Source organism: Ursus arctos, unplaced genomic scaffold (genome assembly GCF_023065955.2).
Source record: "Ursus arctos isolate Adak ecotype North America unplaced genomic scaffold, UrsArc2.0 scaffold_20, whole genome shotgun sequence".
Classification (NCBI taxonomy): Eukaryota; Metazoa; Chordata; class Mammalia; order Carnivora; family Ursidae; genus Ursus; species Ursus arctos.
This window is the reverse complement of record NW_026622875.1, coordinates 55,779,361-55,800,228: the sequence shown is the minus strand read 5'-3', so window position 1 is coordinate 55,800,228 and position 20,868 is coordinate 55,779,361. Positions and strand designations below refer to the sequence as shown.

The 20,868-nt window shown below is 39.6% G+C and overlaps 1 protein-coding gene across 6 annotated transcripts in view; it reads left to right on the top strand.

Annotated features, from left to right (window-relative positions):
• ANO10 (anoctamin 10) overlaps nucleotides 1-20,868 on the top strand; it is a 226,192-nt gene that overhangs the window by 35,078 nt on the left and 170,246 nt on the right. For 5 of the 6 annotated variants that reach the window (XM_026496646.4, XM_026496645.4, XM_048216255.2 and 2 more), the window contains exons 6-10: nucleotides 1,488-2,057; nucleotides 3,499-3,554; nucleotides 4,346-4,420; nucleotides 6,292-6,474; nucleotides 18,207-18,398. In XM_026496646.4, coding sequence (XP_026352431.1) covers nucleotides 1,488-2,057; nucleotides 3,499-3,554; nucleotides 4,346-4,420; nucleotides 6,292-6,474; nucleotides 18,207-18,398 — 1,076 coding nt within the window. Of the gene's footprint in view, nucleotides 1-1,487; nucleotides 2,058-3,498; nucleotides 3,555-4,345; nucleotides 4,421-6,291; nucleotides 6,475-10,636; nucleotides 12,389-18,206; nucleotides 18,399-20,868 lie in introns of those variants that run through there. The other variant, XM_048216258.2, reaches the window with a different exon arrangement.

Below are 20,868 nucleotides of genomic sequence, written 5' to 3'. Positions count from 1 at the left end.
TATTTCTTTCAAGGGCATTTCTCTTTTGACTTTGTTTAAAGGAATCCCTCTAAAATAATTTTATTTCTAATTTTCATTCCGGAAAACAGCTACTAAAATATTGTAACAGTAAATAAAAATTTGTTTTTAAGATAAAAATTTGAAATTGCCTTTTGAATTTTTTCTTGTATTCTTTGAAAGGAAAATTTTGTTTTTGATAGTTCTAGGTAATACACTAGTTGTTTTGTGTTACACTTATTGCAGTAAATTTAAGTATTGCCTCTAGGACTTGCAGGTGACAGTATCCAGTAGCTGCTTAGAAAGTGAGGGGAAAAGTGAATTGATGGTGAAGGCTAAGCATGGTTGTGGTAGAGGGCGTAAGGCTTTGGGGAATGCTTGGACTGGGGACAGCAGCTGGGGCACAGGTGAATCTTGACCTTCCCCTTAAGATCAAAAGAGGGAGGTCATGTGATTTGGAGCCTAGGACCATGAGCACTTTTTTTTTTTCATTGTTTTGATATCCTTTAACCCAATTCAGATTGAGGTGACCCGATCATACCTACTATTTTAACATGTTCGTGGGTTAGTTAGAAGACTAAGGATAGGGGAAAATAGCTTATCCCAGTTTAGTCTGACCCATCTGTGTAGACTGATCTGACACATTATCTTAAAGTTTTAACTGCATGTAATTAACCAAGAAAGAATAACCCCATTATTGTACCTCCCCAGCCACTGCATCGCACCCTGGTCCCAGGGCAGGATGCTTTTACAACTCAGGCAGTTACCCAAGTAGATGCAGCTGGCAAAGGGTGTAGTGTTCAAGACCTCTTTTGGGTTAGCTCACGTCAGTTTCGTAGAATATTTAACAGTGATGTTGCTTGTCCCTTCTTTTGCCCAGTTCTGATTTGAAGGTATAGATAAATGTGTCCCATGGCTGTTCTAGAAGTAAATGTGTAGAATATTGTTTTGTACTTTTGAATAGCTTTTCTTCAGTGTATTGAATCATTTGCCATGGGACATTGATGAAAATTTATATTTTTGGATAGCTGGAGCAGATACTGTGGTTGGGGAGTCTTCTTTGAAAAGAACATCTATAACTATGATATTAAAGTGAGAGAAAGGTAGGGAACATAAATTAAACCCCAAAATTAAAATGGATCATTGGCTATGCTGAGTTTAAGCTAGGATAGTGGAGATTTGGGACAAGCCCCAAGCTGAGTATTTCTTTGGGAAAAGAGCATCCATCAAATAAGGAAGTAAAGAGGAAACAGACCCCGGGTGCCTTTCAGAGCAGCCCCAGCGACTATAGTCTGGGCTCTAAGCTGGGGCAAGTATTGGGCTCGCTCTCCAGGCAAGTGCATGGAAGATGGATTTACCATTGCACATTGATTGGGAAATGAGGGTATTAAATGATCCCCACTTAACTACAAAAATAAATAAGCTTACTTGAAATGGTGAAAGTCTTTGGTAGCCTGTACTTAAGGTCTTTTTTTTCCCTTTCATTGTAGACCGAATTCGTGGCTACTTTGGGGAAACAATTGCTCTTTACTTTGGATTTTTGGAATATTTCACTGTTGCCTTAATCCCTATGGCGGTCATTGGGTTACCTTACTATTTGTTTGTGTGGGAAGACTATGACAAGTATGTGATCTTCGCCTCCTTCAACCTGATCTGGTCCACAGTGATCCTAGAAGTGTGGAAGCGTGGCTGTGCCAATATGACCTACAGGTGGGGGACACTCGTCATGAAAAGACAGTTTGAGGAGCCCCGGCCGGGATTCCATGGGGTCCTGGGTATCAATCCCGTCACTGGTAGGGAGGAACCGCTCTACCCCAGCTACAAGAGGCAGTTGCGCATTTACCTGGTCTCTCTGCCGTTTGTGTGCCTCTGCCTCTATTTCTCCCTATATGTCATGATGATTTACTTCGACATGGAGTCCTGGGCCATGAGTCTACACGAGAGCAGCGGATCCGAGTGGACCAGTGTCCTGTTGTATGTGCCCAGCATCATCTATGCCATTGTGATTGAGATCATGAACCGCCTCTATCGATACGCTGCCGAGTTTCTAACTTCATGGGGTAAGACTTGATGCTTGCATTTATATCTTATTTGCCTATGGGAAATGTTGCTTGGATCATAGGATTCCTATAACTGCTGCTTTGCAAAGCAAGGAAATATCGCTGTGGGCTCAGTATAGAGACATAAGGAGGAATTCATCGGCCTTGCAGGTTCTGATGCTCTCACCTCCTGGTTATTGTGGCAGTCGTAGATGAATGTTAGTTACAGTGCTCCAGGTGTCCTGCTAACTCTTTGTCCATGGTGTCTCATTTTCACCCCCTCAGGACACCATGAAATAGAAGTTATTTCACCGTTTTAGGGATAAAGACACTGAGAGTTAACAATGTTCAGGCAAATTGTAGAGCCAGGCTAATCCAGAACTCTCTGTGTCTAAAACCTATGATCCCAATACTATAATTATGTATTTTTTGTTAGGGGTAAAGAAGATTGAATTATCTTCACATACTTTGGCCAAGTGAACTATGTCCGGTGTCTGAGAACCGATTGTCTAATGGTTTAGAGCACCAAGGATTGCCACTGGCCTTAGTAGAGCGGGTACTCTTGTATATGTCTGTGGTGGCAGAAGGGGAATGGTTATAGTTTTAAAATGGTCTTGACAGGCCATTCACTCTTTATTTATTCACTCAAACAAGTAAGTATGCAATGTTCTTCCCTAGGAAGAAGTCTATATCTTAACTTCATGGACCATAAAGATGTTTAAGTTATTTTTATCAGTCATTTAACAACTACTATTTATTGAGTGCTTTCCTTGTGCTGAAACTGGACTGAGGTTTTGTATTATTTCTTATCCTGACAGTGTCTCTGGGAGGAGGGGGGTCTTAGTGCTGTGTTTGTAGGCAAGGAGGCTGAGTATCGGGAGGTTAAGTGACTTGCCCAAGGACAGACAGTGGCTAAGTAACTGATTGGGGTTCCAGTCCAGACGAGCCTAACACTACCTCTCTGCAAGGTGACACTTCTCTTCAGAATCTTCTTCTTTTTTCTTTTGCCCTGCTGTCTTAGGGCCTGTCCTGTGTCTCCTTTCTGAGGACGGAGATTTGAGTTGCCCTTTAAGTTAATCCTTGTAAGGCACACATACAGAAATTTTATTGCCCTCTTTAGAGGTTGCTATCAGTTTTATTTATTCAGGGTGTTTTTCTAGGTGGCTGTCTATGGGATAATTTGCCAATACTTCCCACGTTTCTTTGTTGCAGTAATACTTTAAAAATAATTCCGGAACACAGTGCTCTTGCAGTACTGTGAAAAATGTGTCCTAAGTGTAGTTTCTTGCTGTGAGATGTTCTTGTGGGTTAAGTGGTAACCATGAATGACAGTCTGGCATGTTCACTCACTAAGGCTCTGTTGCCTGATGTCTCTGCCTCAGCTCATCTGTCTTTACCCCACGATGGCCTCCCATACTGCGTGCTTATCTAAGAGAAATTCCTCTCCTTTTCAATATTTTAGAGAATCACAGATTGGAATCTGCCTACCAGAATCATCTAATTCTGAAAGTTTTAGTGGTGAGTATAGTTTTTATATACAAATCCATTTGAATTTTGAAACTTATGGGAGGACTGGCTTCTAATTTAAGATCTCAGAGAGTTAATATATTTTGTATAGGCAGGCAAGGTTTCTGGAAGGAGGTAAACTTACAGAGGCAAGAGTGATAAGGAAATAGAAAATTTTTCATAAGTGGGTAATAAAATTCAACAGTTTTAGCAAATTGGACATTAGAAAAGGTGCAAGCAGCCATCCTTACCTAAAAAGTCTTTAAAGGCTTCATGCTAGCACTGGCGATAATTGATATTCCAAATGCAGGTGTTGTCTGGCTGTCCTGGTATCTCTCCGTGACGCAAGGGAGTGCCAGGCCTTGCAGGGAGGGAGGCACTGCTAGTGATGACTCCAGAGAGGTCCCCCTTGCGAGGTCTACAGGACTCTTCAAATGGACAGGGAGTGGGGTAAGGTGGGGTGGGCAGGGAATGAGCCCACCCCGGCTATCTGGGGTGCTGGTTGGGGGTGAGAAAGGCTGGGCCTTGCTCTTACTCTTATGTTGGAATGTAGTAGAGATGTGCTGGAGTCCTAAACCAGTTGGTCCTCCAGGCTCCAGGAAGGTACTAGAGTTCTCCTTTGCTCACCCCTGTGTTCTTTCCAGAGTTTGTGGACATGCTTTGGGAGGAAGAATAGGGAGAAACAAGTCTATGCCATCTTGTCAGGACTGAAAGTCCCCTCATTACATTTTTAATGCTGTGTTTACTGTTTTGCTGAAGTACTGTAAAGCAGTGTGAAATCTTGCTCTCTTTTTTTTTGGCAGTTTAACTTTCTGAATTGCTTTGCCTCGCTTTTCTACATTGCCTTTGTCTTGAGGGATATGAAGCTGTTGCGTCAGGTGAGTGACTTGCAGACGGTATTGGTTTTACAGATTTTAGAGGTTTTTTTCCTATATTCAGATAGTGTAATTGTCTTCACGTTGTTATTTTTACAAATAAAATCTTACATTTTGTATATTTCTTTTTTTTTTTTTTTAAAGATTTTATTTATTTATTTGACAGAGATAGAGACAGCCAGCGAGAGAGGGAACACAAGTAGGGGGAGTGGGAGAGGAAGAAGCAGGCTCATAGCAGAGGAGCCTGATGTGGGGCTCGATCCCAGAACGCCGGGATCACGCCCTGAGCCGAAGGCAGGCGCTTAACCGCTGTGCCACCCAGGCGCCCCACATTTTGTATATTTCTAAGCCAATTCTAAATAACCATTTGCAATTGCACTGTATATCATACTCAACTGAAAACAAAGTAGTTGAAGCTAACCAACTTGTAAAATTAATCATATAGTAGTGGAAAATAAAATATATCATTCATCTCAAAGCTTGTAAAAGCAATTCTAATGAAAAAAATGTATTCCGAAATTGAAGTTTTCTGTGTGTCCCTGAGTGAGGGGTGATTGATAGGACTTTAAATACATGTCACTTTTAAATGAATAAGTTGTTAAACTTTACAGACCAGCAGATCCTATGCAATGTTGTGTCTTTTCTGCAGTGTTTAGGAAGTCTGATGTTTATTTTGGTGTGTTGCCATTCTTGGATCACAAATGCCAGTAAATGATATATTGAATATATATTATTGCTATCTAAATTATCTTTTTTATAATTGAGTCAGCTATCAGTAAGGGCTGTTCCTTCTTGGTTTTAATATACTGTGATCGTTAGTAAAAAATATCAAAAGCCTAGGCTTGGGATCATTTTTCAGGAAATCATATAATCAGAGAAAGAAGATTTTGTAGTTATGGTTCTAACAGCTTGCATAACAGTAAAATTAAATGATGTGTTTCTTAAGAACAATACTACATAGATTGCTACTTTTTTGAAAATTAAAAGTTCAGAATAATACATTTTGGAATTCATAGGTTGAATGTACATACTGTCTTCCGTCCTGCCATTAGTGTATTAGTAAGGTATGACTTCTTATTTCTAGTACATTAGAGAGTCTCCTTTTTTAACAGGAGATGAGGGATGGGGACAGGGGAGAACTTTTTAAATAACATAATTTTAGTACCAGCAGAGGTTACCACTTCTGTCTGTCTGGGGTAAGTAGAAATTGACACAGCATTTCTGGAAACTACTCGGGCAGCTTGCCAAGAACCTTAATCCATCCCTAGTAAATCATCAGAGTTAGAGCAAAGATTCATGTTACACAGGTGTCCAGGGAGCAGCATTGTAGTAGTGAAGGTTGGGAATAATACAGTCAACAACAGTCCATGGCTCCTTGTATTTTTACATGTGATTGGAAAGAAATATCCTAAGATGTTAGCAGTGGTTCCATCATGCTTGTGGAATTTTGGGTGACTTTTTCTGTTTTCTAAGTTTTCTGCAATGAGGGAGGATGTATTCATTTTACAATTTTTTAAGTTTGGCCAAACTGCTTTTTTTCAAAGTTGGCAATATCATGTAGATCATTATGTTGTAGTAAGGATGAGATGACAAAAAACACAATTTTAAGTAAAATTGTTCCCCTGCCAACTCATAATTGATTTATTTCTTATATAATATTATTTATATTACAACTTTTTTGTATTTTAATATGTCTTAACTGTGAAAAAACAATAAATTGGAAATATTATTCTAGCACCTAGCTTTTCTGATACTAGTTTTTATTAATAGCATACTATTTGTTGAAGATTCCATTTTATTTACTGCATGATTATACATGTACCGTGATCTTATTAAGCTACATTGTCAGATTCCATTTGTGTGCTTCTTTTTAGAGCTTGGCCACTCTCTTGATTACCTCCCAGATCCTTAACCAAATTATGGAATCTGTTCTTCCTTATTGGCTCCAAAAGAAGCACCATGTGCAGGTGAAGAGGAAGGTGCAGGCGTTAAAAGCCGACATCGATGCTACGTTGTATGAACAAGTTGTCCTGGAAAAAGAAATGGGAACCTACTTGGTAAGTTTGAATGCTACTGAATTAACCATTGACTAAAAGGGAGTAAGTCACGCACTGAGCGCAACAAATGCGTATATGCTCACTGTCTCAGATGTGGCTACTTTATAAGTGTCTTTCCCGCCAGTGGCCTCACCAAGAGCTACGTTAAAGCTTAAAAAAAGGTGGAACTGGGCATTGAAATGTTGCTGTCTTACATCTGAAGTTGTGCCTAACAGCAGCAGAGGGGGAGTTTGGCCAGTTCTGTCGCCGCTCTGCGGAGGTTTGAGGCGGCCATTGCTGCAAAGATTCTGGAGCCAGGGAGGGATGAGAAGGCTGTGGAGAGCTGGCACATGCCGGTTTGGGCACTGCGATGCCTGCTGGAGACTGAAGCCTGCTGCTGAAACTGGAGTGCCAATCTGCAGATTCATTTCGAGTTCGAATTTAGCAGTGGTATGCTAAATACAAAACAGTCCCTTTATGACAGAGAATGTCTGAATTCTTTTTGGGCACTGCCAGCAGATCCCTGGCTGTGTGGCCGCTTGTAACAGTTGAAACATCTAGCTCGTGAAACCTGACCATGTGTTCATGGGCAAGGGGTGTCAGGGTCACATCTGCCTTAGGTCACTGTTTCTGCATCCTGCCCCTTCCTTCTTGGCGTGGGACTCTCCTGAAGGAAATAGACCCTGAAGTGGCTCATCAGTGAGGGTCCATTACTGGTAAGCTCTCTTAGTTTTGTCTTCCATCTTGATGAATCATCTTTTGAGTTTCTTGGCTCATGAGTCACTTTTCCTCATGTGCGTACGAGTTTTAGTTGGTACATTCATTTTGAGAAGGAGTATATTCTCTCTCTGCTCACTTTTCCCTGCCTTATTTTCACAACTGTCCCCTGAGCCACTAAGTCCTTAGTCCAGAACCATGCATTTGTAGACCAGAGCTCCCACCTTGTGATGACCTCAGGGATTTTGGAGAGCCAGTGGGTAGCGTTCTGTTGACACAAGCTGTATTTCCAGAGCGGCAGTTGTGGCTTTTTTCAGCCCCCTTTCAGGGGCAGTGAAACACCGTCCTAGCTCCTTTTGTACAAACAGCCTGGCCCCAGTTATGCTGCCCTGGAGTGGGGTGTCTTAGTTCCCTGCTCCATGGGTGCAGATCTAGCTACCTCTGTTGGCCTGTGGATTGGAGTCTGGCCGAGCTCCTACTCACCACCTTGTATTTTGTTCCATTTCTCACCTATGCAGTTTTTCTAGTTTGTGAGTGGTGCTTTGCCTCTGATGAAAATATATGTATGTGCGCCAGCATGTTCTGTCACTGCTGTCTTTGGGGGACGATGTGATTCAAAGTAAAAATATATAGCGCCCTTGACCAGTAACACGATTCATGTTTATATGTGAAGTGTCAGAGAAAACACAGGCGTGTGTGTGCACATGCGCACGGGAGGAGTTAAAGGAACACGTACGTGCACAGTGTGGTGCCATGTTGCCTGAATTGGTTGAGGACTAGCTTACTGTGGCCTAAAAACTCAGTCTAATTCATGCTGTGTCCAAATCCTTTCCTTGCTTGATCTGGGGAGTGGTATTTCTGGCCATATTTATTTTTCATCCTTCACTCTTTTATGGAAGCCAACCAGCAGTCTTTCCCCCAAGCTCTTTCTTCCATCCCCTCTGCATCCCCTCTCATTTTTAGAGGCCTCTTTTCCCAGTGCCCACCTGGAGCTCCCACACCTCCCACTTCGCCTTCTCCCTGCCCCAACTGTCAGCAGCCCTCCTGACCCAAGCAAACGCTCACATCTTCTGTTGTTCGTGTTCTGTCTTTCCTGCCCCTCACAGTTTCTTGAAATAATTCTCCATATTATTATCTGTACTTCCCTACTTCTCTTCCTGTAATCAGTTAGAATCTGCTTTCATCTCTTCTTTTTCTCTGAATTATTTGGGCAAACAACATCATCCCCTGAAGCGCCCCAAACCAAATTCACACTCTTCTCTAGACCAGTTTCTTCTCCTTTTCCCCTGGCTCGGTGAGTGGTGTACAGTAATTCAAGCAATATGCCCCTTGCCCAAGCAGTTTTAATTGATCTAAGAACTGTATGCTAATAAGGTGACACTGCCAGAATCTTAGACCTCACCTTTTTGGCCCTTCATGACATTTGATAATACCTTTATGAAGGAAGGTAAGAGAAGCATTGCTTTTCCCATGTTAATAAAAGGCAAATGAAGCTCTGTGTTGTTAGTCATTTGGCAACTAAATCAGGAACCAGATTCAAGACTTTGCTTTTCCGGTTCAGTCTTTCTGTCGTTGAGCACAGGCTCTCTGATGTGAAGTGAAGGAAACGGTGCACTAGTTTCTCTTGTAGGTCCTGGGTCTGCCGGTGAACACTGGGGTTAGCAGTGCTCCTCCTCGGCTTGGTTGCAGGGCCCTGTGTGATCTGACACATTTCCTCTCCCCTTATCCTGTGTGCCCCCATCTACTCTCTCCACTGGAGTGACAATCCAGTATTTGCTATTTCAACTCTCTCCATGTATTGGAAAGTGACTGCTTCTCAGTTACATTTGATCTAGGTCATTGTTTCCAGTGCACTGATCCTTCCCTCTTGGTGTATTTTTCTCCTCACCGAAGTCAATGAACTTAGAATTGTGTTTTCTGTAAAGCTCATCCTGACTGCTGTATGAGAATCTAAAATAATACTACCAAGTTTTGGGGAAAAAACCAATCTGACTGACACACAAAAAACATTATAAAAGTAATACTTGTTATGCACCATAGGGAACTTGGATAATGCAGGACAGAGTAAAAAGTAAGGAAAAAGAAAACCTCCATAATGTCCCTACCGGGGGTAATCCGTTAGGGTCTTCTGACCCTGCTGCGTCAGCCACAGGGCTAAGGCCATGTAGTGCCTCGGTCTGCGTTGTGTACCGCTGCCCCTTTCCTGTGAACTGCCAGTTCATGTCCAACTGCATAGCTGCATGAGTATGAATTTTCATGATGAATTCTCCAATTAGAGCAGCATATTGACACACAGCAAATGAATTGCCTTCTAGTAAGCTAGACATTAGTAAATTTGCTAAAAAACATAAAGGAGTGTTACTCTCTACACTGAACGTTTTTGTCTTGGAAAATGCAATTACTTTTCAAGCAGTATTTTATTGATGTTAATGTTTTTATTTAAATGAATCAATGAAAAATATTTTTTACAGTTTTGAGCTTTAGTTTCAAATATGGTAAATATAACTAGGTAGAACTCCTACAAACAAAAGGCGTTTGGTGTCCTCAGTCATTTTTAAGAGTTTAGGGCCTCAAGGACCAAAAAGCTTGAAACTGCACATCTAGAATAACACCCCTGCCTTTTTTGTTTTTCAAGGCATTGGCTTTGGTGCAGCCAGTTGGTCCCATTGTGTCCTCATAAGATTCAAACTTAGCGACTACTGAAAGGTACCACCATTGTACCTCATCAGGGGGCATGATGTCACATCGCCCCCTGTGTGGGGCTGCCTTGTTTGGTCCCTTGATTGACCTGGTGATAGGCAGATTGCAAAGGCGGTTTTTCACTTTGTAATGAATAAGTTATCTGCTGGTAGATATTTTGAGACTTTGCTGTTTCATATAATTGGTAGCTCTTCAAAAACAGTTTTTAATTGGTTGTTGCTAGTACATGGGAATGCTGTTGATTTTTGTATGTTTTATCCAGCAGCCTTGCTGAATCCTCCCATTATTTCCAATCCATTTTCTTAGATTTTCTATGTAGACAGATATTTTAGCTATAAATAAATAATGGCTGTTTTCTTTCTTCCTTCATCTTTATAGTTATTATCTATTGGGCTTACTAATATGTTCTATATAATTTGGACAGTAGTTACAACAGGAATCTTTCTCTTGTTCCTGATTTTTTTTTTTTTTTGTCTTCTCATCATCGTCATGTTTGTCACGTGTTTTTGGTAGATAACTTTTTATCAGTTAAAAATGTTTTTTTCCTTATTTACTAAGAGTTTATATTGTGAAGGATATTAAATCTTATCAAATTCTTCATTTATTGCATCTTTTAAGATTATCATGTTAAATATAGTCCTTTCATTATTTAACATTTTCATTTACAATAATAAATTTCCTAATGGAACACCATGTATATATTTAAATGATTAACTCCACTTGTTTAGTATTTTTTAAAGATTTTTTATTTTTATTTATGTGACAGAGAGACAGCCAGCGAGAGAGGGAACACAGCAGGGGAGAGGGAGAGGAAGAAGCAGGCTCCCAGCCCAGGAGCCTGATGTGGGACTCGATCCCGGAACGCCAGGATCACGCCCTGAGCCGAAGGCAGACGCTTAACGACTGCGCTACCCAGGCGCCCCCGTGTTTAGTATTTTTTAATACATATTGTCATGTTGAATATGTCAGTATTTTACTTAGGGTTTTGTGCCACTTATTAATAATTTTCCTTTCTCAGTCACTGAGGTCAGGGTCCCAATGTTATTTATCATGGTAACTCTTAGCAAGCATTCAATAGAATATGGAATAAGGAACAGTTTTAGAAGAATAGCCAGCCTTTGATGTCTGTGTGCTGCTTGTTGCCCACTTTCTTCCTTGTCCTACACTCAGCGTAGGGAACTCCCAGACATGGTGTTTCTCCAGGGCTGGTTTGAGGAGCCAGTGGGCTGGAGCACCTGAAACCAGAAATTTTGTTTTCATTCATTTAGTAAATAGATATGTAAAATTGTTATAATTTCACAGAAAGTGTTCTTTTTTTGTTAAAATTTTATTTATTTGTCAGAGAGAGGGAGAGGAGAGAGCACAAGTAGGGGGAGTGGCAGGCAGAGGGAGAAGCAGGCTCCCTGCTGAACAAGGAGCCCAATGTGGCACTTGATCCCAGGACCCTGGGATCATGACCTGAGCCAAAGGCAGATGTTTAACAGACTGAGCCATGCAGGTGCCCCTTCTCAGAAGGTATTCTTAATGACTGCTTTGTTCTTAAAATTTTGTAAGGTTGTCTTAGTTGGTCCTTGCTAACTTGCAGCTAATAGGATAGAGTGTGTCTCGCTTAATGTGTTTTTGTTTTAGTATGCAATTATTTACTTTGTCGAATTTGCATTTTTTTTCCTTCTTGCTGTTGGAGTATGTCCCTGCTTTGCTAACTTTACTGGCTCAAAAGTGCTCAGAAGTGTAAAAGTACCGATAAAGTGTTAACATGTGCGTAAATACTGCACTCACTCGCTGTGTGAGGTGGAAATAGAATGCATAGTGTGCTGCTGTGTGGGGTAGGGGCTCCCTGGGTGTTGTATGCTAAAAATGCCAGCAAGACCTGGACATGCCTTCTGGAGGCTGCCTAGTGGCACATCCAGGAGAATTTGTCTACACATCTCTGCAGAGGCCCAACCTTACACTGTCGGAACTGAAACAGCACAGTTTCGAAAGCCAAATGTAGGCTATCAGGATTTGTTAAGACTGAATTGTGGTAAAAATGGCTTAATAGCTAAGATTTTCACTCTTTCCTAACTTGATTTCTACACTTTTCAGAGAAATGAATCGATGCTCTGTCACTGGGTATATTTTAAAACCACATGTATATGCTGCAACACAGCATAAGGAAGTACTTTCCAGAAACAAATGCAGCCAAAGAGTGGTTTAGAAACTACTCACCACTGAATCTCCAGCTGAGCGCCAGTCCCCCACCCCCCCAGATCAGAGGCACCCGTGAGCCTTGAAAACAGCCAGAGACTAACTCAGAGTTCCTGGGTTCATGCTTCATCCACGTACTCAGAGCATCTGAAAGAAGCACTTGCTACCACTCCCAGTACTTACGTTTGGGTATTTTCTACTCTAGTGAAACACAAAACAAGAAAAGAAACTGATTAGAAGTGAAATCTGACCTGCACTAAGCTCAGCCACTGAGCCTAATATCCATGTCTCAGTGAAAGAAGGACTCTGAGATACTGTGATAATAATTATAATGCATTTTAGAATTATTCTATATAATATAGAATATATAGAATATAATATAGAATACTTAATAATATATATTATATAGATTATATAAATATATAATTATATATTTATATACTTTATGTAAATTATGACATTTATATATTCTCTATAATTCTATATGTTCTATTATATCATGTATATATTACATATAATTCTACGTAGTTCTATATATTATAAAAGTATATAATAACATATATAGAATATATAGTATATATGTATATATAGTATCTATAGTATATATATTTTATAGTATAGAATATAATATAGAATGTATACATATAAAATACTTGTCACAATATTTTAAAGCAATATATATATGTTCTATATTATATAGATATACTAGATAGATATATATACTGTATAGATTAATATTCTATTCTATACTATATAGAATATTGATATATATTGTGACAAGTATTTTTATTAAGCCGGAGTTGCCTTTGGCTGTTAGGAATAATGCTGGTATGAACATTTGTGTGCATCTTTTGTATGAACATATGTTTCTTATGAACATATGTTACCATAGGCTAGGTCATATGTTCACTCTGTTTCACTTTTTGAGGACCTGTCAGACTGTTTTCAAAGGCAGTGGTACCATTTTACATCCCTACCAGTCCCATTTTTTTTTTACATTTCTATCAGCACTTGTTATGTTTTGCCTTTTCCCCCCTTCTTAAAATAACTTTCTTTTTTTAAGATTTATTTATTTGAGAGAGCATGCGCAGAAGTGGGGGGAGGGCCAGAGGGAGAGAGAGAGAAACTCAAGCCAACTCCACACTGAGCACAGAGCTGGACATGGGGCTCAATCTCATGACTATGAGATCACAACCTGAGCGAGACCAAAAGTCGGACACTTAACCGACTGAGCTACCCAGGTGCCCCTCCCCCTTTTTAATGATAGCCACACCTAATACGTGTGAAATGGTATTTCATTGTGGGTTTGATTTGCATTTTCTTAATGCCTAAGATACCGGTTGTCTTTTCATGTGCTTTTTGACCATTGTGTCTCTTCTTTGAGGAAATATGTATTCATATTCTTAGCCCATTTTTCATTGGATTATCTGTCTTTTTATTATTTCATTGCAAGAGTTCTTCATATATTCTGAATAGAAATTTTTTTTTTTTAGAGAGTGTGTGTGAGCGGGGTGGGGGGAGGGGCAGAGAGAGTGGGAGAGAAATAATCTTAAGCAGGCTCCATATCTAGGACAGAGCCTGATGCAGGACTCAGTCTCACCATCCCGAGATCATGACCTGGGCTGAAATCAAGAGTTGGTTGCTTAACTGACTGAGCCACCCAGATGGCCCTGAATATAAATTTCTTATCAGCTATATGATTTGCAAATATATCCTCCCATTCTGAGGGATAGCTTTTTATTTTCTTGAGTGTCCTTTGATGCATAGAAGTTTTTAATTTTGATGGAGTCAGATTTCTCTTTTTTGTTGCTTGTTCATTTGGTGTCATCTCTAAGAAACCATTGCCTTATCTAAAGACAGGAAAATTTACTCCTATATTTTCTTCTAAGAATTTTATAGACTTAGCTCTTACCTTTAGGTCTGATCCATTTTGAATTCATTTTTGTAGGTAGTATGAAGAAGGAGTCCAGATTCATTCTTTTGCATGTGGATATCCAGCTGTCCCAGCACCATTTGTTTTAAAAAATCATTTTTTTCTTCATTGAATGATCTTCGCACATTGTTGAAAATTATAAGACTATAGATACGTGGATTTGTTTCTGGACTCTCAGTGCTATTCCTCTATGTGTCTATCCTTATGCCAGTACTACACTGTCTTGATTACTGTAGCTTAGTAGTAGGTTTTCAAATCAGAAAGTGTGATTTCTCTGACTTTGTTCTTTTTCAAGATTGTTTCTACTATTCTGGGTCCTTTGCATTTCCTTATGATTTTAGGATTAGCTTGTCCATTTCTTTAAAAAATGCAGTTGGAAGTTTGATTGGGATTGCATTGAATCTATTCATCAATTTGGGGAGTATTTCCATCTTAATATTAAGTTTTCTTATCCGTAAACATAGAATATCTTTCCATTTATTTAGGTCTTCTTTAATTTCTTTTAGCAATGAGTTGTGGTTTTCATTGTATAAATCTTACATTCTGTTAAATCTATTACTAAATGTTTTATTCTTTTTGATACTATTGAAAATGAAATTTTTTTAAAATTTCATTTTCAGATTGTTCATTGCTGGTTTATAGAAATACCATTAATTTTTGTATGTTGATCTTATATCCTGAACCTTACTAAAGTTTATTATTAGATTGCTTATTATTACACCTAATAATCTTTGGGGGGAGTTCTTTAGGGTTTTTTTTTTTTAATGTATATATAATGTCTTCTGCAAACAGAAATAGTTTTACTTCTTTTCTTGTTCTGGATGACTCTTATTTCTTTCTTTGCTTTATTATTCTGGTTAGAACCCCAAGGACAGTGTTGAATAGAAGAGCTAAGAGCAGACGTTCTTGTCTTGTTCCTGATCTTAGGTGGGAAGCTTACAATTTTTCACCAGTAAGTATGATGTTAGGTGTGGTGATTCATAGATGCTATTTATCAGTTTGAGGAAATTTTCTACTATTTCTCATTTGTTGAGTGTTTTTATCATGAAAGGGTAAAAGATTTTGTTTTTTTTTTCTGTATCGAGATGATTAGATATTATTATATAAAAATATATATTTAGGGATGCCTGGGTGGCTCAGTCAGTGAAGCGTCTGCCTTTAGCTCAGGTCATGATTCCAGGGGCCTGGGATTGAGTCCCATATTTCAGGTTCCCTGCTCTGTGAGGAGCCTGCTTCTCCCTCTGCCTGCTGTTCCCTCTGCTTGTGTTCTCTCTCTTTCTCTCTCACTCTCTCTCTCTGACAAATAAACAAAATCTTAAAATGTATATATCATATAAATTATTATGTATCTATAAAACTTTGTTGTGTTTATTTCCTTTTGCTTGCTTTAGATTTAGTTTACTATTCTTTTACTAGATTCTTAAGGTGAAAATTTTAGTTGTTTTGAGATCTGACTTTTTTTTAAACAAAGGCATTTATACCATGAACTTCCCTCTGAGCACTGTTTTCACAGCATCCTATAAGTTTTGATATATTGTGTCTTAATTTTCATTCATCTCAAAGTATTTTCTAATTTTTCTTGTGATTTCTTCTTTGACTCACTGGTTTTTTACGAGTATGTTGCTTAATATCCATACAATGTGTGAATTTCCCAAATTTGTTTCTGTTATTTGATTTCCACTTTCATTCTGTTGTGGTCAGAGAAGATATTTTGTATGATTTTTAAGCCTTTTAGATTTGTTGAGAATCGTTTTATGATCATCTATCCTGAAGAAAGTTTCATGTGCACTTGAGAAGAATGAGTATTCTGTTGTTGGATTCAGTGTTACATAGATGTTGATGTGAGGCTGCAAGGGAACAGTCAAGAAAGAATTCTTTTTTTTTTTTTTAAGATTTTATTTATTTATTTGACAGAGAAAGACAGCAAGAGAGGGAACACAAGCAGGGGGAGTGGGAGAGGGAGAGGGAGAAGCAGGCCTCCTGCTGAGCAGGGAGCCCAATGCGGGGCTCTGTCCCAGGACCCTGGGATCATGACCTGAGCTGAAGGCAGATGGTTAACGACTGAGCCACCCAGGAGCCCCAGTGAAGAAAGAATTCTTGAGATATTTTTGGTTCAGAAAGGTGCTTTCTGTCCACAGGGACAGGACCTGCGGGCAGAAAGAGTTGCACTTTTGCGGTATGAATCTGGTGGTTATATGCGTAATGCTCGAGGGGGAAGGGGACATGCAGGGCTTATTAGATCATAAATATTTCTTCAAATTTCTGCTCGTAACACTACTTATCTTAAGATTTCTCTTGTGCTTATCATGCAGTTTGATATTAACTATTGGTGAGATGTACAGGCAGTCATGAGACCCTTTAAGAATGTAGCAACCAGCACTTAATTTGATCCTTATCAAAATTATGCAGGCCATAGGTCCGCCTACTGGGCTAAAGGTGAACATTTTTCTGCTTCTGTCCTTCATCAGATGTCTGTTAGGTCTCTGTTTTTGTGGTGGGGCATGCCTTCAACACTAAACCGGGAAGTTTAAAATTCTGCCTTAGCATTCACGTTCTGCCTGTGCAGAGGTGACCGTTAGAGCCTTCTCAGATCTTTCCTGAGAGTACTACGCATGATCCTATGCATGTGCCTGGTCTCCTAGATTCCCAGGAAAATGTTGGAGCTTTTCAAACCCCCGTGGATGTCTCATTTCTCAGCTTGCCCTGGCTAGTCTCTTGTTTGCCCTAGCTGCTACCCATTACCTCAGGCAGACTGATGTTTAAAAATTCAACTAACATACCCAGGGAGAAGCCTTTAAGCACGGAAGGACACTCAGTGAAACTGAATAAAGATGAGCCTTTCGAGTGGGGTCTTCTAGGGTACCACTAACCCAGTCAGATAATGATTTCCCTTTGGGAATGAGGCTTTCAAAGATCTCCAGCCCCACTCTGCTCCCACTGGTCCTGGGAGTGCATACTGTTTTGGGGTTTTTTTTTCAAGGTTGCTGCAGAGCTGGGGAGGAGGAAATGAGACTAGAGTAAGTTAAAATGCCAGAAGATTGAGTTGTTTATCATGACTGTATGCGGCCAGAATTGCTACAAGCCTTTGGTTAACTTCCAGAGTATCCGAAAAGTTGGTTCTGACACATTTTGCCATTTTTTCCATTTTCCTGGAGGGGCAAACTTCTGGAGGTCCTTATTCTGCCATTTTCAGTGGCATCACTGATATAGGAAAGACATTAGGGTTCGAAGCCAGCAGCCAAGAAAGAATTCTTGAGATGTCTTTGGTGTAAAAAGGTGGTTTTATTAAAGCACGGGGACAGGACCCATGGACAGAAAGAGCTGCACTGAGGTCATGAGGAGTGACCCCTTATATGCTTTCAAGTTGGAGGTTAGGGACAGTGTAAGCCTCCCAGGTATTTTGGAAGCCAAGTTTCCAGGATCCTGAGGAGACTAGCTAATGTTAGGAAAAGGTCTTTTATTACTGTTTAGTAAACCCTCAATCATGAGATCCTTTAGATGGATATGCTTGGGTCATATGCTTGGAGGATGATTGCCAACGTGTATCTTGGTGAACGGGGTGGGGGGAGTGTTGAGATAAAGGAAGTTTCCAAAGGAATTTTTATGTTAAAGTAGACTTACAGCATCCTGGGGGTTGGGCCTCACTTTGCCTTTTGCCCTTAGCAAAGTATTAACATTGAGGCAGCTGAGTTCCTAGAGGAAGGTCACCATGCCTGTTGCAAGGACTTGTCAATGGACTGTAAGTAGTGAGGAAATTTAATAATTTTTCTTTTGCCTTTGTTTCCCACATCATCACCACCTTCAGTTTTTTAATGGAAGGTCAGGGACTGAGATTCTGGGGTACCCACGGTGTGAGGAGGGCAGTCATGTAAGATTTCTAATAGTGATGTTGAATCATTTCTTTTCAGTTGATCAAGAACAAACATCTTTAGCTTTGCTGTTATTATGTAATAATTCAGTGACTTGGCACAATGAAATGAGTGGCTAAATCATTTTTTCCATTCTTTCAGGGACTTAAATATAAAATTGCTTTTGAATTTATGTAAATTCTGTTGTCAAGAAGAAGAATTTGGGAGGAATTCTAAGATTTTTTTTTTTTTTTTTTTTTTTTTTTTTTTGGTTGGAGGCCAGTGCCCTGGGTAGTATTGCAAAATGTTGTTCCTATTATATGATATTAAAACAATGCCTGTTTTTTCCTTGTGCTTTACATTTTCAGGGCACCTTTGATGATTACTTGGAATTATTCCTTCAGTTTGGTTATGTGAGCCTTTTCTCCTGCGTTTACCCACTAGCAGCTGCCTTCGCTGTGTTAAATAACTTCACTGAAGTTAATTCAGATGCCTTAAAAATGTGCAGAGTCCTCAAACGGCCATTCTCAGAACCTTCAGCCAATATTGGTGTATGGCAGGTAATTATTTGAGAGAAAATTATTCCTTTGGGAAAAAAATAGCAAAATGGGGCCTTATGATTAAAAATAGAAGTGTCAAGGAGAGATTTGGAAAAACTGGATGTTATCCTTTTTTTTTTTTTTTTTTTTTTTGGCCACAAGCTAGCTATGTGACTTCAGACAGTTATTAACTTTTTCTGGGCCTTGCTTTCCTTGTTTTTTCCTTGTTTTTAAAATTAGGGATGGGCTGGAGGAGGTAAATTATAATTTCTGTGACCCCTTTGAGATGTAAAATTCTGATAGTTTTATAGGAAAGTAGCCGCTGTTATTTCACCCATTGGGTGATAATGAGGCCCTCCCACTGCAATGTCAATGCAGATCATGTGGGGAGCCTGGACTTCCACCCTTACCCAGCAATAATGAGATTCCCTTTCCAGTTTCTGCTGGGGTGATCTCAGATAAAGCCTAATGGAAAGTCAGACCTTTCGTCACCACCCAGCACAGCAGAGGCCATATGGGAGTGCACATGAGGCATTTGTACCCCTCCAAGCAAAAGAGGTATCAGTAGGGAGGCTAGGGGGAAGCCAGAACTCTGATCCCTGTCCAGCAATGATAAGGATCCCATCCCCCACCTTGGGTGTCAGTGGTGTCCAAATGGGCACCCTAACAAGATGTTGTCCCTTCTTTCCCTGCTGGAGCGGTGTTAGAGGAACCAACTAAAACAAAAGTTTTAAATAAAATATAGAATCCTTGAACACCCAAAATGTCCAGGCTTCTACTAAGAAATCATCATACCAGGAACCAGGATGGTACCAAAAAAGTGACACAGTCAGTAGATGCTACCATCAAGGTGACGGATGTTAGAAATATCAGACAAAGATTTTAAAGCAGCCTTGATAAAATGAATACATCTAAAACAGATGGAAAAGTAGAATATCTTAGCAAAGAAATAGAAGATATAAATGAGAGGCAAATAGATATTTTAGAAGTGGAAAATATAATTAAAATAAAAAACTCAGTGGATGAGTGCAGTAGCAGAATGGAAGGAGTAGAGGCAAGATCAGAAACTGGAGGGGCGCCTGGGTGGCACAGCGGTTAAGCGTCTGCCTTCGGCTCAGGGTGTGATCCCGGCGTTATGGGATCGAGCCCCACATCAGGCTCTTCCGCTGTGAGCCTGCTTCTTCCTCTCCCACTCCCCCTGCTTGTGTTCCCTCTCTCGCTGGCTGTCTCTATCTCTGTCGAATAAATAAATAAAATCTTTAAAAAAAAAAAAAAGATCAGAAACTGGAAAATAGAGCACTAGAAATGATTCAATCTGAATAGCAGAGAAAAAACAGACTGACAAAGTAAATACAACCTCAGAGACCTGTGTGGCTATAACAAAAGATCTAACATTCCTGTTGTCCGTGTCCAAGAAGGAAAGGAAAAAGGAGGGGCTAAAAAATACTGGAAGTAATAATGGCCAAAACTTTTTTATTTGGCAAGAGAACTAAAACTACAGATTGAAGAAACTGAGTGAATCGTAAATAGAATAACCCCGCAAAAGTCCATGCCAAACACATTGTAATTAAACATATGAAAACTAAAGACAAAGAAAAACTTGAAAGCACCAGGAGAGGAATGACATGCTATCTACCTATAGGGGAAGACAATTAGGATGACAGCCAGTTTCTCATCAGAAACCATGGAGGTGGGAGGAAAGTGGCATAGTATCGTTCAAGTGCTTAGAGAACAGTACTGTTAATACAGAATCTTATATTCAGAGAAAATACCCTTCAGGAATGAAGGGAAAATCAAGACACTCTCAGAGGAGGGAAAACTAAGAGAATTTGTTGCCAGAAGACCCATCCTAAAAGAATAGCTAAGAGAAGTTTTCTAAATTTAAGGAAACACTAAAAGAAGGGATCTGGGAACATCAGGAAGAAAAACCATGGTAAGCAAAAATACGAGTAAACATAATAGACTTTCCCTGTCTTGAATCTTTAAAGTTATATTTGGCAATTGAAATAAAAATTATAACACAATCTAATGATTCTAAATATATGTAGAGAAAATATTAAGATACTATACAGAATGGTAAAGTGAGGTGAGGTTTCTGTACATCACTCAAACTAATAAATGATGACACTAGTAGACTGAATATATATCAGTAGACAGTCCCCAACTTACAATGGTTCAAATTACAATTTTTTGACTTTACAATGTGTGAAAGTGATACGTATTCAGTAGAAACCATACCTCAGACTTTGAGTTTGGATCTTTTCCAAGCCAGTGGTGTGCAGTATGATCCTCTCTCATGACACTGGGCAGCAAGCTGCAGCTCCCCGTTAGCCACATAGTCACAAGGGTAAACGGCCGATACACTTAGAACTGTCTGTACCCACACAACCACTTTCTTACTTTCAATACAGTGTTCAACAAATTACATGAAATATTCAATACTTTATTATAAAATAGGCTTTGTATTAGATGATTTTCCTGAGCCATAGGC